This window comes from Chrysemys picta, chromosome 9 (assembly GCF_011386835.1).
Source record: "Chrysemys picta bellii isolate R12L10 chromosome 9, ASM1138683v2, whole genome shotgun sequence".
NCBI lineage: Eukaryota > Metazoa > Chordata > Testudines > Emydidae > Chrysemys > Chrysemys picta.
Genome location: NC_088799.1, coordinates 81,608,033 through 81,622,575, shown reverse-complemented (window position 1 = coordinate 81,622,575; position 14,543 = coordinate 81,608,033). Strand labels below are relative to the sequence as shown.

Below are 14,543 nucleotides of genomic sequence, written 5' to 3'. Positions count from 1 at the left end.
CCTTGTCCACAAACACAGACCGCTCTGAGACCCTCTTGCTTGTAAACACCACCAGGTATTTTACAGTGTTTTAATCCCACCACCAGTACATAGCATATCCCCACTCTTTTGAACTGTATCCAACCTTCTAATCCCTTCTCCAAAATAGGAGCGGTGGGGAGAGGGAAAGTAAGGCAACTCTGCTCTGCAAATGCCCTTTGTCAGTCTTACCTTGCCTTCTTTTTCTCTTCCTCTCTTTCTGCCTTCCTAAACTCTTTTTAAATCACTTGTCTATTAATGGGCTAGTTAGCTCATTAGCTTCCTAACCTCAGTGCGGCCTAATAATCAGGCACACCCCTGACTAATCAGGCCTTTGCCGGGAACCTAATTGGTGCTAATAGTGACTGGAGTGCTGGCTCTCCATCCCTCAGCACTCTGTCACAGGGATGTGTAGTGTCCAGAGCCTAGTTAGTGCTTGGCCATGAGAGTGCCAATGAAGGGACCAACGAGTGACATTGGGCTCCGATAGTGTTCTTTTATGATATGGACAACGGTCTGCGATGAACTGCTGAGACCAACTCACTTCCCTTACAGCCCTCACTCCAGGGAACAACTTTTGGTCACTGCCACCAATGGCTTGACTGGAGCTGGCATCTCATAGGCTCTGTATCTGGACTACGCAGCCCCTCCAAGCCATCCAGACTCTCAATCAGCTTCTATTTTTAAAACTGTATAATAAGTAACAAAAAGTTGAATCTGAATGAGAGTGGCAGGCACCTCTGTGAATATACTTCAAAGCTTCCAAAGGACACCGCAAGTCTCTCAGGAAGTGAGCCAGAATTTCCCTGGAGAGCACTAGTCCTGGGTGATTCAGGTAAAGGTTGAGGTGATTTTCCATAAGTTGAGGTTCAGATCCTTTTCCACTCCCCATCTCCATCATGCCACCTCCTTTGTTTGTAAGGGGAGGAAAGAGTCTCTAGTCTATTGTTCACAACCAGGGAAAGAATCTGTAATATCCACAAGACTGCCATAATGTTGCTCTTTGGGGCAGGCACCATGTTTTTGTTCTGTGTCTGTATAGCATATAGGGATCCTGGCCCTGGGCTGGGCTGGGGCTGCTAGTTGCTGCTGTAGTACAAATAGCAACTACTACTACTGTCACTCCTTTTTGTCTCTCAGGTGACATTGTAACTTACCGCTGGGATGTTCCTGAAAGATCCGGTCCAGGACCAAATGATTCTGTCTGTGTTTCTTGGGTTTACTACTCTATGGTGGATCCTGTAAAGGTAAAATGGGGTTGGAATCTTAGAATAAAACAAGTTAGAGATGGAAAAGCCTTAGCGATCATCTAGACAGTCTCCTAGGAAACAATCTGGGGTTGTTCCCTGTAGGATATATTTTAGTTTGGTCCAGTTTAGAATGCAGTGTCCCATGTGATGGAGCTTTCACCATTTCCCTTAGGGAGACAATTTGACAGGTGAATAGATCTCATTGTTGATCTTGACATTAAGCCTAAATTCTCCCTTTCTTAATATAGTCCCTCATAAAATAATTCCTCCTGCTCCTTGGCGTTAACACCTTTCAAATATTTATACGGTGTTATCACATCTGCCCCCTCCCCCACCCCCCCGCTTAGTTATGGCTTTGCCTAGCTAGACAGCTCAGAGCTAAATTTGGAAAGGCAGAAATCATCCAGAATTAGTCAACCTAGATAATTCAGGGAGCTTTGAACATTTATAGCATTTTACAGTATATGGATTTATTTAACCAAGAAAAAACAAAGCCCCCCTAAACTTCAAAATACTTTAATTAACTGAGAATCCTGCCTGTAGAGTATCTCATTTAGCCACAGAGACCATTTGTGTTTTATCCCCAAACCCAGGTATTTGTGCAGTCAGTGCATTAAATGGAAAATATTTTAATATTTATTTATTAATATTATGTCTATTGATTTGCATACCTTAAAGCACCTATCCTTGGCTCTGTTTGGGAGTTCAAGAAGCCCTCCCCCAATACCTGGCATCATCTGCACAGGGATCAGCTGCAGTTTCACATTTTGCTATTTTCCCTCCCCAGGACAAATAACAGGGCAGGGAGGAGGTAAGGCCATTCTTCACTGCCATATAGAGCTGGCCAGCTATGGAGCAGATGCATGTACCTTTTATGGGGTGGCTTAATGTCCCCATGTACCGTCAGTAGGAGAGTCACAGCTCCATGTTGCACCCAATGCACAGCAGTAATTAACTGCTAACATCTGGCCCTGCACTTGTAGTTTCTGTTAACTATTTCCAATAGACCGTATTTCACACACACGATTGATTATTCAGTGGTTTGCAATGTATTTTATGGAGAGTACTGCAGGGAGCAGCAAGCCAGGGTGCTGAATGGTAGCGGAGCTGTGTGCAGGAGGGATGGGAGGAAAATCCCCATCTCTGAACACCTCAGACTTTCTTCTCTTTCCTATTAGGATATGTACAGTGGCCTGATAGGCCCCCTAAAGGTCTGCCGTAAAGGGGCGCTGGGCTCTGATGGGAAGAGGAAGGGCATCAACAGGGAGTTTGCACTCCTCTTTCTGGTTTTTGATGAAAATCTGTCATGGTACCTGGAGGAAAATGTGAAAACATATGCACATGGGAATCAGAGCAAAATCAACCTGCAGGATGAAGAATTTGTGGAAAGCAACAAAATGCATGGTGCGTGGCCTTCACTTCACTTCTTTTACTGGGCCCCATTCAGAGCTGCCTGTGCCATTTGCATGGGCCTAATCGACAAAGGTGCAGAGATAGGGAAAGTCAGTTCTCGACCTGCATCTCCTTCTGGCCCCAGAATTAGAAATCCACCCAGGAGCCATCTCCTTTTGGATTTGTAGGTGTTATTTAGATTGCTAATTGTGTAAGGTACATTGTGCATTGGCTGACAGATGTCTAATACACAAGGGCCTGATTCCTGCTGAGTGCTTCCTTTGGCTTTAGTAGTGCTCAGCACCACACAGAATCAGGGCCTGTGGTGCTGTTATTACTGTGGCATTTATAAGGCCCCAATCACAGATGTATGTAGGTGACAACTAGTCATTACTATTATCCAAGCAACAGCGATGGAACAGAAAAGTACAGGTGCCAGAAGTTCCTGGCCTCACAACATGTCTCTCCAGCACATACCCTCTCCCATTGCCCTCAGTGGAGATTTCCCTATGTGCCGCCTTGCTTTATTATGCTGCTCTTTCATTGTTTTCGATCCTTATTTCATTTGCAGACAAGGTGCAGCTGTCATTGTTGCTGTGCTAATTGTGAAATGAAATCCTACCGAACAGCAATTTACAAATGACCAGCACCTCAGAGTAATGTACGACGACATATACACCTCTACCCTGATATAACGCTGTCCTCGGGAGCCAAAACATCTTACCGTGTTATAGGTGAAACCGCGTTATATTGAACTTGCTTTGATCCGCCGGAGTGCGCAGCCCCACCCCCCGGGGCACTGCTTTACCGCGTTATATCCGAATTTGTGTTATATCGGGTCGCATTATATCAGGGTAGAGGTGTAGTATGCTGGAATTTGCCTGTTGACGGGGACCTGTAATGTTTCCACTGCTACATAAGTGCATGGGCAGTGGACTTTAAACATGTGTAACTGCAGTTAGGCTACGAAGAGCATATTTACATGTCCTGATCTTCAAAAGCACCCAGCTGCTCCTGCTGCCTTCAGCTCTTGGAGATGGAATGTTCTTCAGTAGTAAACACAAAAGAGCAGGAAGGAGGAGAGTTCTGAGATTTAGCTAAGCTACGTCACTGACATAGTGTCCGCTTGGGGCAAGTCACTTGACCTTTTTATGACTCAGTCAACCCAGCTGAAAAGCAGGTGCAGTAGCTGAGTTGGGAGGTGACTGACAAAACATCAGGAAATCATGCTGTGTGGGAATCTCACAACAGAAGAGACAAATGTCTAATTTACTTGACCCTAGTTGAGCTTTGAAAGGTTTAACCTGCCTTGAGGGAAACTGTTTTTGCACTGACATGATGTGAGGTCCTTATAATCCACATCATGCTGCTTTCTCGATGTGTTGTCTACCCCACAGCCATCAATGGGAAGCTCTACGCAAACTTGCCTGGACTGACCATGCACCAAGGAGACTGGGTGAACTGGTACCTGCTGGGAATGGGCCAGGAGCTCGATGTGCATACAGTCCATTTTCATGCCGAGACCTTCATATACAGGGTGAGAATCTCCTGCTGATTGCGGAGCCCAGCAGCAAGGGAAGATTGGGGCTGGGATACCATTACATTCATTTGACCCCTTAACTAACTTCAGGTAGTTGGATGTGTTTGCGGCATTGTCATGTAACCAGCAAGAGGAGATGATTTTACATGCCCAAAGCAGACTCAGGGGATCCCAGTATTGCGTTGATCTCTCTAACTAAACAATCTCAAGCTTAGGCTTTAGCAGGTTACACTCCTTTTCCACTTAGGACCCTGGAGTTGCTTTTAGTAACTTTTTGTTACAACTCTTATGAACTACTGTAGCATCAACAAGGTTTCCAGGCCGAAGGATCCTGCCCCCCAGATCCTTGTTACTCTAGACCAGAGTTCTCTAAAGATACATGAACCATTGCATGCTAACATCCCCCTTCCCCTTTTGACAGAACGGCAAGAGCTACAGGGCAGATGTTGTGGATCTGTTCCCTGGGACCTTTGAAATGGTGGAGATGGTGGTTGGGAACCCTGGGACGTGGTTGCTTCATTGCCATGTGTCAGATCATATTCATGGTGGCATGGAGGCACTCTACAGAGTCTTACCCAGACAAGGTATGGAGAGAGCAGCAGCCATCTCTATGCAGTCATCTGCCTAATTAACTTAAGTGTACTTCCAGCTAATGATAATACTTAGTACTTATAGTGCGTCAAAGTGCTCTACACACACAGTAATTCACTAACTAAAGTGTTATTAACTTAAGCTGCTCTTGTTAACACCATATAAACGGTATTTGGGGCTAATAAACACTTCAGACCCGGAGTTTACATAGCCCTAGATATTATTATTAGGTTTATGTTGTTGTCTACTCTGGAAGCACTGTCCAGTGATCCTCCAGCTATTGTTATTAGTAAAAGTGCTAGCTACATTACAGATGCGCACTGAAAGTGTTCTGATCTAATCACAAAACATTAGAAGCTATTTTGTGATGAACAGTTTAAGGGCATCTTGTCATGCCCTTCCCTTCCACAAGTTATCGAAGGATCGTGTACCTCATTGGCGTCTCAGGAGCCCTAGTTGGCTAGCCTGGTGCCTGAAATTAACAGACTTGGGAGTGCAAAGGTGCTCTCCTGAATGGAAGGAAAGTCAGAAGAAGAAAAAGAAAGAAAGAAAATCTAGCAAGTGCTGAAAAATACATGTTTTAATAAAGTCAGTGTCTGAGCTGGAACCCAGGAAACAGTCTGACATAGTACGTGACATTCACCACAGAGACATAATACAAAAAAGGATTAGGAAACAGATCTTTAGAGGCAGATTTTGCAAGGACATTCTGCTTGGCCTCTTTTCTTTTGGAGGAACAATTTTATGCCCGCCCTGAACTGTGGACATACAATTACATCTGTAAAAATGGAAGCCATTGTTAAGTGTTATAATAATCCCTTCACATAAGACAAGAATCAGAGGTCACCCAATGAAGGTAACAGACAGCAGGTTTAAAACAAACAAAAGGAAGTATTTCTTCACACACCGCACAGTCAGCCCGTGGAACTCGTTGCTAGGGGATGTTGTGAAGGCCCAAAGTATAACTGGGTTCAGAAAAGAAGTAGATAAGTTTATGAAGAATAGATCCATCAATGCTCTTAGGCAAGATGGCCAGGGATATAAGCCCTTGCTTTGAGTGATCCTAAGTCTCTGACTGCCAGATGTTGGGACTGGACAACAGGGGATGGATCACTCGATAGTTGCCCTGTTCTGTTTATTCATTCTGAAGCATCTGGCATTGACCACTGTTGGAAGACAGGGATACTGGGCTAGATGGACCATTGGTCTGACTCAGTATGGCCATTCTTATGTTCTTATAATTAATATTTGTTCTTGCTATCTAGGTTCTTGCTCTAACTGTCCAACTGGTGCTGAAGCTGGTTTCCACTCCCTTCTACTAGCCTTGTGCTGTAGGGGTTGGAAATGGCATCACCTATTAGCGTGCATGGCCTTCTACAGGCATTTGCAACGAGTATATAGAGAGGCTAACTTCTTCAAAAGCACCTAATTGACTTCGGAAACTGTCATTGAAAATCATTGAGACTTAGTCACTAGGTGCTTTTGAAAATTGTACCCAGAATAGATAACAATAGCCTTCCCATAAAGTCTACACTGATTGCTTTTTTCCTATGCAGCATAACAATTTATCATTACTTTGTCATTCTCTTTCAGAAACAGTGCCCATGATCTTAAAGACAAAAGGAGGTATGATTTGCATTACACTGCTGAAAAAGCCTCTTGCATTGTGTGTAGGGGATGGTGCTGGTTGAACTTACCCTACAGACAGAAGATTTGGATCAGGTTGTGGTTGGATCTGTGTGTGGGGCAGGGTGGGGTGGGGGGAGGCACAAGAAACCATATCTCATCCCGTTTCCATGTGCCTCTGGGCTGGGGTGTATCCACATCCCAGTCTCTGTGTTCCCCAAGTATAAATATGGGGGGAGTTGTGTTAGTGTGAGGTAGGGTGACCAGACAGCAAGTGTGAAAAATCGGGACGGGGTGAGGGGTAATAGGAGCCTATATAAGAAAAAGACACAAAAATTGGGACTGTCCCTATAAAATCGGGACATCTAGTCACCCTAGTGTGGGGTATGACTATAAGCAACGTGAATGGTGGTGGGTGGGCTCTGCCTGCTTGTGTGTTTCATCAGTAGAATTGCCCCTCCTCCATAACCTCTCTATCCTCAGCATGTCTGTGCTTAGTTAAGACAATCCAGCAGGTAAAAGTGACCTGCAAAAAAAAAAAAAAAAAAAGGACTTGTACCCTTTTTGCTTCTTTATGACCACTTAAAAAGAAGGCTTGAAAGATTTCTTTGTTTTTTAAAAGGGTGTTTTTCCTGTTCTGTTATACGTTAGAACTTCTTACTTTATCTACCTGGTAGACTGTGTAGCAACTTGAGAGCTAGTGAAATTATACACTCACAAGAGCGAAGAGACCGAGTAACAAGGGGGAAGAAGAGTTCAGTCCGATTGTCTAAACCTCCTTGGGTTTCTTTTGTTTGTTTTCAGTAACACCTAATTAACTCAAATGACAAATGAACAGCTTAGAGAAAAATAGCCCGTGTTGAAAATTCAGCACCCTCAGTCAAGGTGTGAAAACTCACAACACACATGCTCCTAAACCCGCTTTTCCAACAACCCAGGGGATAAGAGACTCGATATTTCACAAGTAAACCCCAAACAGAAAAACACTTCAACATCCCTTCAGGTAGTCTTTACTATCATAAAGAAACAAGGAGGGCAGAAGCCCAATGCTCCGCAGGCCACCTTTGATTATGAGGTGTTTCGAGTATATTCTAAATGGAAATTTTTGACTCACCTGAATCATCTTGCTGGAGTGTCTGAGTTTCTCGCTTGTGTTTGGGGAGGTATTGGTTTATAATAGCTCCAAATATATCTGCTCTATGCAGTTATTAGAGTGAATTGCCTTTCACTTCAGAAAGGGTCAGCTCCTCTTCTTGCGTACTCTTTCCTGTGGTTTCACAGGCCTCTGCACCACAGGCATATAATAACTTCCAGCTGGAAGTTACTGTTTTGCAGTTCTCGCATTGTGTAAGATGCTCTTGCACTAGGAAGGCGTGAATTATCTTGGCTGTGCTGCCCAGTGCTTGAAACGACAAAGGAGCAGAGTGAGATGATTTAAAAGATATCAGAGGTGCTTTAGCACCTGTTTTCATTTTTGCTCTGCATTTTCTGTACATCAGGACTAGTAAAAGTGGCTTTTTCAGAATCTCACCGTGTGTGCTCCTCCCCCACCAATGAACCCGCTTGCTTTACAGAATCACAGATCAATCACAGAGTTGGAAAGGGCATTTCAAGCCCTCAGGTCTCATATACTTTAAGGCCAGAAGGGACCATCATGATCATCTTGTCTGATTTCCTGCACATCACAGATCACAAAATCTTGCCCACCCACTCATGTAATAGACCGATAACCTGTGGCTGAGTTATGGAAGACTTCAAGTTACAGAGAATCCACCGTTTACACGGTTTACATCCTGCAATTGACCTGTGCCCCATGCTGCAGAAGAAGGTGAAAAACTCCCAGGGTCTCTCCCAATCTGACTTGGGGGAAAATTCCTTCCCAACCCCAAATGTGGTGATCAGTTAGACCTGAACATGTGGGCAAGACCCACTAGCAAGACACCCGGGAAAGAATTATCTGTAGTAACTCAGATCCCGCCCCATCTAGTGTCCCATCACCAGTCTTGGGGGATATTTGCTGCTAGCAGTTGCAAATCGGTTTACACACCATTCTAGGCAGTCCCATCATACCATCCCCTCCATAAACTTATCAAGCTCAGTCTTGAAGCCAGGTAGGTTTTTTACCCCCACTGCTCCCCTTGGAAGGCTGTTCCAGAATTCACTCTTCTGATAGTTAGAAATTGTCATCTAATTTCAAGCCTAAACTTGTTGATGGCCAGTTTATATCCATTTATTCTTGGATCCACACTGGTGCTTAACTTAAATAACTCCTCTCCCTTTCTGGTGTTTATTCCTTTGATGTTTTTATGGAGAACAATCATCTTCCCTCAACCTTCCTTTGGTTAGGCTAAACAAAGGTCAAATTCATGCCTAGCATAGGGCTGTCTTCAATGAGGTTGCACCTCAGATAAATTTGCCTCTGAGGCTAACCCACTGAAAGGGGAACAGAAGGATCTCCCACTATATTGCATTTATCATGTACTTATTCATCTGCACAGGGATTTCAAGCTTCGAACTAGTATAGAGTAAACATAGGAAGTTGGGGTGAGCAGCACTTCCCTTGCTCCGCCAACCAAACCCAACAGCTTTTGTTTGTAAAAGTCTCACTCTTATAAATGACCACAAGAGCCCTCTAACTGAGGGACGCTGTCAGTGTCAAACATTAGCTTTATTTCCCCGTTAAATGTACAGTATGTATTTTCCTTTCTTCCAAAAAGGAGCCTAAACATCCACCATCACAATTTCTAACATTATCTCAGGGAAATTAATTGCTTGAACCAATGTTTTCTGAAGTGATTTAATAGAACTAATAGCAGAAAGAAGTATTTAAAGGTTCAGAATCATCTCATGTATGAGCGTCTTTTAAAATTGCCTGCCACAGGGAGTTCATTGAAAATTGACTCTGGGCTGCTCTCCCTCGTCCCTTTTCATACTGCATCAGAATTACTACACCCAAAATATATGGGCCAGATCTGTAGCTGGAATGAATGGACAGAGGAGCTCCATTGTCTTCAGAGGCAATTTAGACCAGCTGCGGATCTGGCCCTATATTTCCAATTTCTCCCTCCTGTCCCCACCATCATTTCAGAGCTATCAATTTACAAAGAATATTTTCCTTGCTCAAACTGAGTACTAAGAGGAGGAGAAATAGAAAACCTGTCAGGAGTTATAGGAGTAAGCAGTTAATTTTATATCAGTCTCAAGCAGCTACATGTTAATCAAACGCCCTGGTGTACAGTTCTTCATGCAATTAGCCAAGCAAGTCTTGCTTCTCAAAAGCTTTTCATATCCTTTGGCCCCCCTCTCCCCTGCAGCAAGCCCCCAGCTTTGCCCCTTGCAGCCTTTTGCCCCTCCCCTTTGCCCCAGCCCCCTCGCTAGCTTTGGCTTGTTTGTCTGCCCCGCCCATTTCCCTCTGCAGCTTTGTTTGTCCCGCCCTAGCCCTGAAGCTAGCCCTTGGTTCCTCTGCCCCACTCCCAACCTTGTTGTTCCCCTCCCCCTGCAGCCCCCGCTCACTCTGATAAGCCCTTCCCGTTGTGCACCCATGCCCCCTCCCATGCGCTTGTGCCCCTCCCCGTTTGAGTTTGCCCCTGTTTCACTGCACCCCCCATGCTGTTATATCCCGGATCCCCTAGTGCAGCTAGAGGAGCTGGAACCCCACTCCGAGTTGGTTACTGACCCCCCCCACCCCCCAAAAAAATATTGGAAAGCGTAAGATATTTAATGGCTCACCATGGTCATTTAGCTGCCAGGGCCAATGCCTTGGAACAGCAGCAAAAATGATGCAGGATGAATCTTGTGTACCCCAATGATATCAGCACTAGAGGTGGGATTAGCACGCTGGCAGCAGCAATAGCTGTGAAGTGCTTTCTAATGCTTACTGCATAGTGACCAAGGGACAGAACACCTGGGTTTTATTCCCATCTCTGCTACTGACTTGCTGTAACACCTTGGGCAAATCACTTTGCCTCAGTGCCTCAGTTTCCTTATTTGTAAAAAGGGGGATAATGATACTTGCTAATAGGGATGTGTGAGTTTTAATGCGTGAATGTTTGTGAAATACATTGAGATCCTTGGATGGAAGGGTTTACAGAAGGGGAAATGGTTGCTCACTCGCAAATTCCTTCACAGCCTGAAGGATGAGGGACCTGTGGGATTGAGCAACAATTGATAGGCCCCTCACATATATTGAATCTCTCCTTCCCCTCTACTCCCGTCTCCATGTTTCTCAGATGCCTTAAATCATCTCATTCCCACCCCCCAACGGTCACCTTCTCCTTTCATTTGCTCTCAGAGCCCTCTCCTGAGGATGAGTCCCATAAGGTCGTTATGTTTGGAGCCAAGATGTCTCAGGAGCAAGTGGAGGTCACAGTCATCGTTCTGGCTGTTGTAGGGATTGTGCTGTTCCTCGTTGCCAGCTTCCTGCTGGGTATGATCATCCACCTCGAGAGGCAAAGGAGGGTTAAGACGCAACAGGAGGTCCATACTGGATGACGGATTCAAACTCATGTCTAAAAACAATCAAGTAATTTAGGAGCTGTGTAAGGCCTTTTACCCACAAGCACAAAGCACAAGCCACTTCATAAAGCCAAGCAAGGAGCCCTCAGCACTTTGTCAACAAAAATTCCTCCCACGAGCGTTCCTCAGGGTCCTTTCAGCTAGCTGAAGAGAAGCTGTGGGAGTGAAAAGGATCTCCAAGTGCCTTCCTTTTCCCAAAGGGAGAGAAGCAATTATGGAGACTGTTTTCTCACAGCAAATTCTCTCTCCACTGAAGCAGCCTCACTTGGTCAGGTCTTCTCTTTCTAATGAAGGAGAGAATGAGGAGACAAGAGCTCTCATGCTGAGTTCCATCTTTGCCCAGCTGCCAGAGTTGGGCTGGACATTGTCTCCCCAAATGACCATGAACCATGATCTTACACTGAACCCAAGTAATCTGAGGAAAAAGATAATCGTTGGTGTTTGTGAATAAAGAAAGATGAGAATACACAGGAGAAAGCACAGATATTTATATCTGATTTCTCTGCTTTTTATGAGACGCTGGAAGAACACATACAATGCACTGTGTCCCAGTGTCTAAGGAGATCCATCAAGAACGTAACAGTAGCTGTGCTTCAGCCTTTGGCCGTGCTGACACATCGCTGTAGCATGCATATGCACTGTGAACACATTTGAGTATCAGGCTTTTAAGGGTTTGCTATAAATGGTTGGGGGTGGAGCTTTTATACGTGCTGCAAAATGCCTTGACAGTTCCCTACATTAAAACTCTGTTAATCTGTAAGTGTAAATTAAGGTGCAATATTTAAGTGTTTGTACAGTTCCTAGTAGAGTGGGGAGCGGATATGCTACGAAGCTTTGTGATTTATTTTCGTGTCCATTGATGCTCTCTCTTTCCACTCTTCATATCAAAATACACATTGTTTTATTTAAGCTACCCTAGCATTTTTGACTGTTTCAGAGTTATCGCTGTGAGCCAGGCGTGGGAAAGGCTAATATGCTCCCAGCTCTGAGGAGAAGCTGCAGGAGCATGCTTGAAGTGGGGTTTACGTTTTAGCTCAATTGGGGTTGTCAAACAAAGACACGGATCAGGGATCTCATCCTGTGCCCTGAAGTTGTTTTGAAGCACAAGTGAAGCCTAAACACCATGAAGGAAGAAACAGGTTTTCACATGCTAAAGTGCCAGTAGCAGAGTTTGTTGAGAACATCAATGCAAGTTTATCCTTCCTGCTCCCTACGGTTAATGAGACTGCCTGAGCCTTGAGATTAAGGGAACTCCTGAAGCAAAGAAAGTGGCAATTGCAAGTAAAGTGGGCTGGGTTTACCTTACCTCCTGTACATCTCACTCAAACTACACGGAGTCAAAGGTATTAGAGATGGAAAGGGCTCTCTAGGTCAGTGAATCCCTTCCCATGCACATGGAGACTTATCCTGTACTGGACATTCTGCTGTTATCACAACTCAGTGGTTTCTGTGGGTTGAGGGATGGGTAATAAGGTACTAGGTTGAAGCAGGGGAGCTTCAAGACCTCAAAAACTTTAGTTAGTTTATTTAGATAATTAGCATGGGGACTTTTCTTTATTCTGTTTACAGTAGGTAATTTTTGTTTAATTTGTCTTTTTAGGGCAGACTTTTGTAATAGAATTTAAGAGACGGTCCCTAGCCTCTCTTAAATCACGGTTAATTTTAGGGTCGGCCCCTGGCTAAGCTGCCTGTCTGGTAAGCCGTTGTCGAACTTTGGCTGGCATAATTATTTGTAAGAGTTGATTAATGTCTGCCTAAAATGGATTATAACACTGAACTACTGTTCGGAGCTCGTCTTTAAATTTTTTTGGCTTTTTTTTTAACATTAGGAAATTTTTTTACTAAGTTTTTTAGAGTTTTTGGTGACTAAGGGGCATGCACTGTAATTAACTGTCTTGCAGTTTTAGGCAGTTCTCTTAAAGGAGCCTGGAGTGTCTGTGTTACGCTTTTAGTAAAATAACTGGTACCCTTCTTAGATGGACTAGAGTCGGGAGAGCTACTGGGAAGATCAGAATCATCTCTTTGTGGTGAAGAGGAGGGTTTTTTTATAGGAGAAGAAAGAACAATTTGTGCAGCTGATACATGCGGTGGTGAACTGGCACTGCCGGGTGAGGTTCGTTAGCAGACTCAGGCAGCGGAGGGGGAGGAGGCGGCACGGGCTGCTGCTGCTGAATGTTACTGAAAAAATTTACAATGTTTTTAGCAGTTTTTTTTTTTTTTTTTTTTTTACTTTTAGCCCTAACTAATTGGGGATAAAGAGGAGCAGAAGGGATTGCTTGAGCAGGAAGACAGCTGGATGCCTTACATTTAAGTTGTAAGTGGTGTACTTGGGCTTTTAATTTTTTTGGGGAGTCCCTTAGACTCTGCACTCGAGACTCGTGGAGTCTCTTTGTTGCTTTTTTTTTTTTTTACTAACAGACAAATTGCTTTTACTGCGTATTAGAGGCTTTTGGCGAAGCCAGGGTTTCTCTGAGATATGTAAGTTTATTTAAATCAAAGGTACTTTTTAGTGAGCATTGTTTAGATGGATTTGCACGCGTGTAAAGATTTTAACTATCTAAATACTTGCAGGTTGTCGGACTATAATGTACGTACATGAAATATGCTGGGGTACTTTTAGGGGGTGAAAGGGAATGCTTAGACTGTCCCTCACTCATTTTTTAATCACACACACAGGGAGGAGGATGCCCTGTCTGCGCTAGCGGCTTATAAACTAAGGATCTTTTTTTTTACAGGAGAGACTAACGAGGATGGCCACGACCTCTTACACTTTCTTTCAGCAAAGAGCATCGGCTAGTCTCAGAGAGACGGCGCCGCTTACTCTGTTGCATTTAGTGAGATGATCAGACTGTCAGTGGCTCACACGGAGAGGGAAAAGGGGAGGGAAGATGGGTTCACACACTTTTAGACTCAGGTAGCCTCCTCCCCGGACGATGCCAGGCCGAGTTAGCCCACCATGGGTCGGATCTCTTAAAAGATCCTCTAGTTACCGGGCTTGCGTTAGAGTACTTCTGGTCACGAGTCAAAAGACTTCGCAGAGTACTCTGGGCGTCTTTTGGTAACACTTAATTCACACTGGTGTGTACACACACATACACGTCTTATTTTAGGTACTATTTTTAAGCACTTTGATGCATTACTTGAGGTGGTAACAACCCCTCCTGAGGTGGTAACAACCTTTCAACACTAGTGCATACCTATGCACCTTGCATATGCATTCAGGAGGCGGCAAACAATTTTTTTACACCGCTCAGCATCTGACTTTGCTGCACAGTCAATAAGTTCGGATGGCGTGAGCCCAACAGGGACAGACGGCCCCACGGACAGTCCTTCTCAGACACCTTAATAGAGATTTCGAAAGGTCTCTTACCTCTATTGTGGCACCATGGGGTTCGAAGGGGAACGATCTGTAGCAGCTGCCGGTGCTTTTGTGGGCGTTGCCATCCCGGACGAGCCCCCAAATTGTCGGAGAAAAACAGAGTTCTCACTTTTTGTTTAGGTACAGCAAGTCAGATGCTTTATTAACTTTTACAATTGCGCAGAAGGAGAGAGCTAAGCAGGTTTTTTTACAGGTAAACAATTACAGCAAACTTTTATACTTTTTATTATAG

At 44.4% G+C, this 14,543-nt stretch overlaps 1 protein-coding gene across 1 annotated transcript in view; it reads left to right on the top strand.

Moving 5' to 3' along the window:
* The window catches only part of HEPH (hephaestin), a 30,305-nt gene extending 18,460 nt beyond the window's left edge, over positions 1-11,845 (top strand). The window contains exons 16-21 of the mRNA XM_024109496.3: positions 1,159-1,265; positions 2,447-2,672; positions 4,058-4,197; positions 4,622-4,784; positions 6,385-6,417; positions 10,709-11,845. Of these exons, the coding sequence (XP_023965264.3) occupies positions 1,159-1,265; positions 2,447-2,672; positions 4,058-4,197; positions 4,622-4,784; positions 6,385-6,417; positions 10,709-10,908 (869 nt within the window). The 3' untranslated portion in view covers positions 10,909-11,845. The remainder of the gene's footprint in view (positions 1-1,158; positions 1,266-2,446; positions 2,673-4,057; positions 4,198-4,621; positions 4,785-6,384; positions 6,418-10,708) is intronic.
* Positions 11,846-14,543: the final 2,698 nt, after the last annotated feature.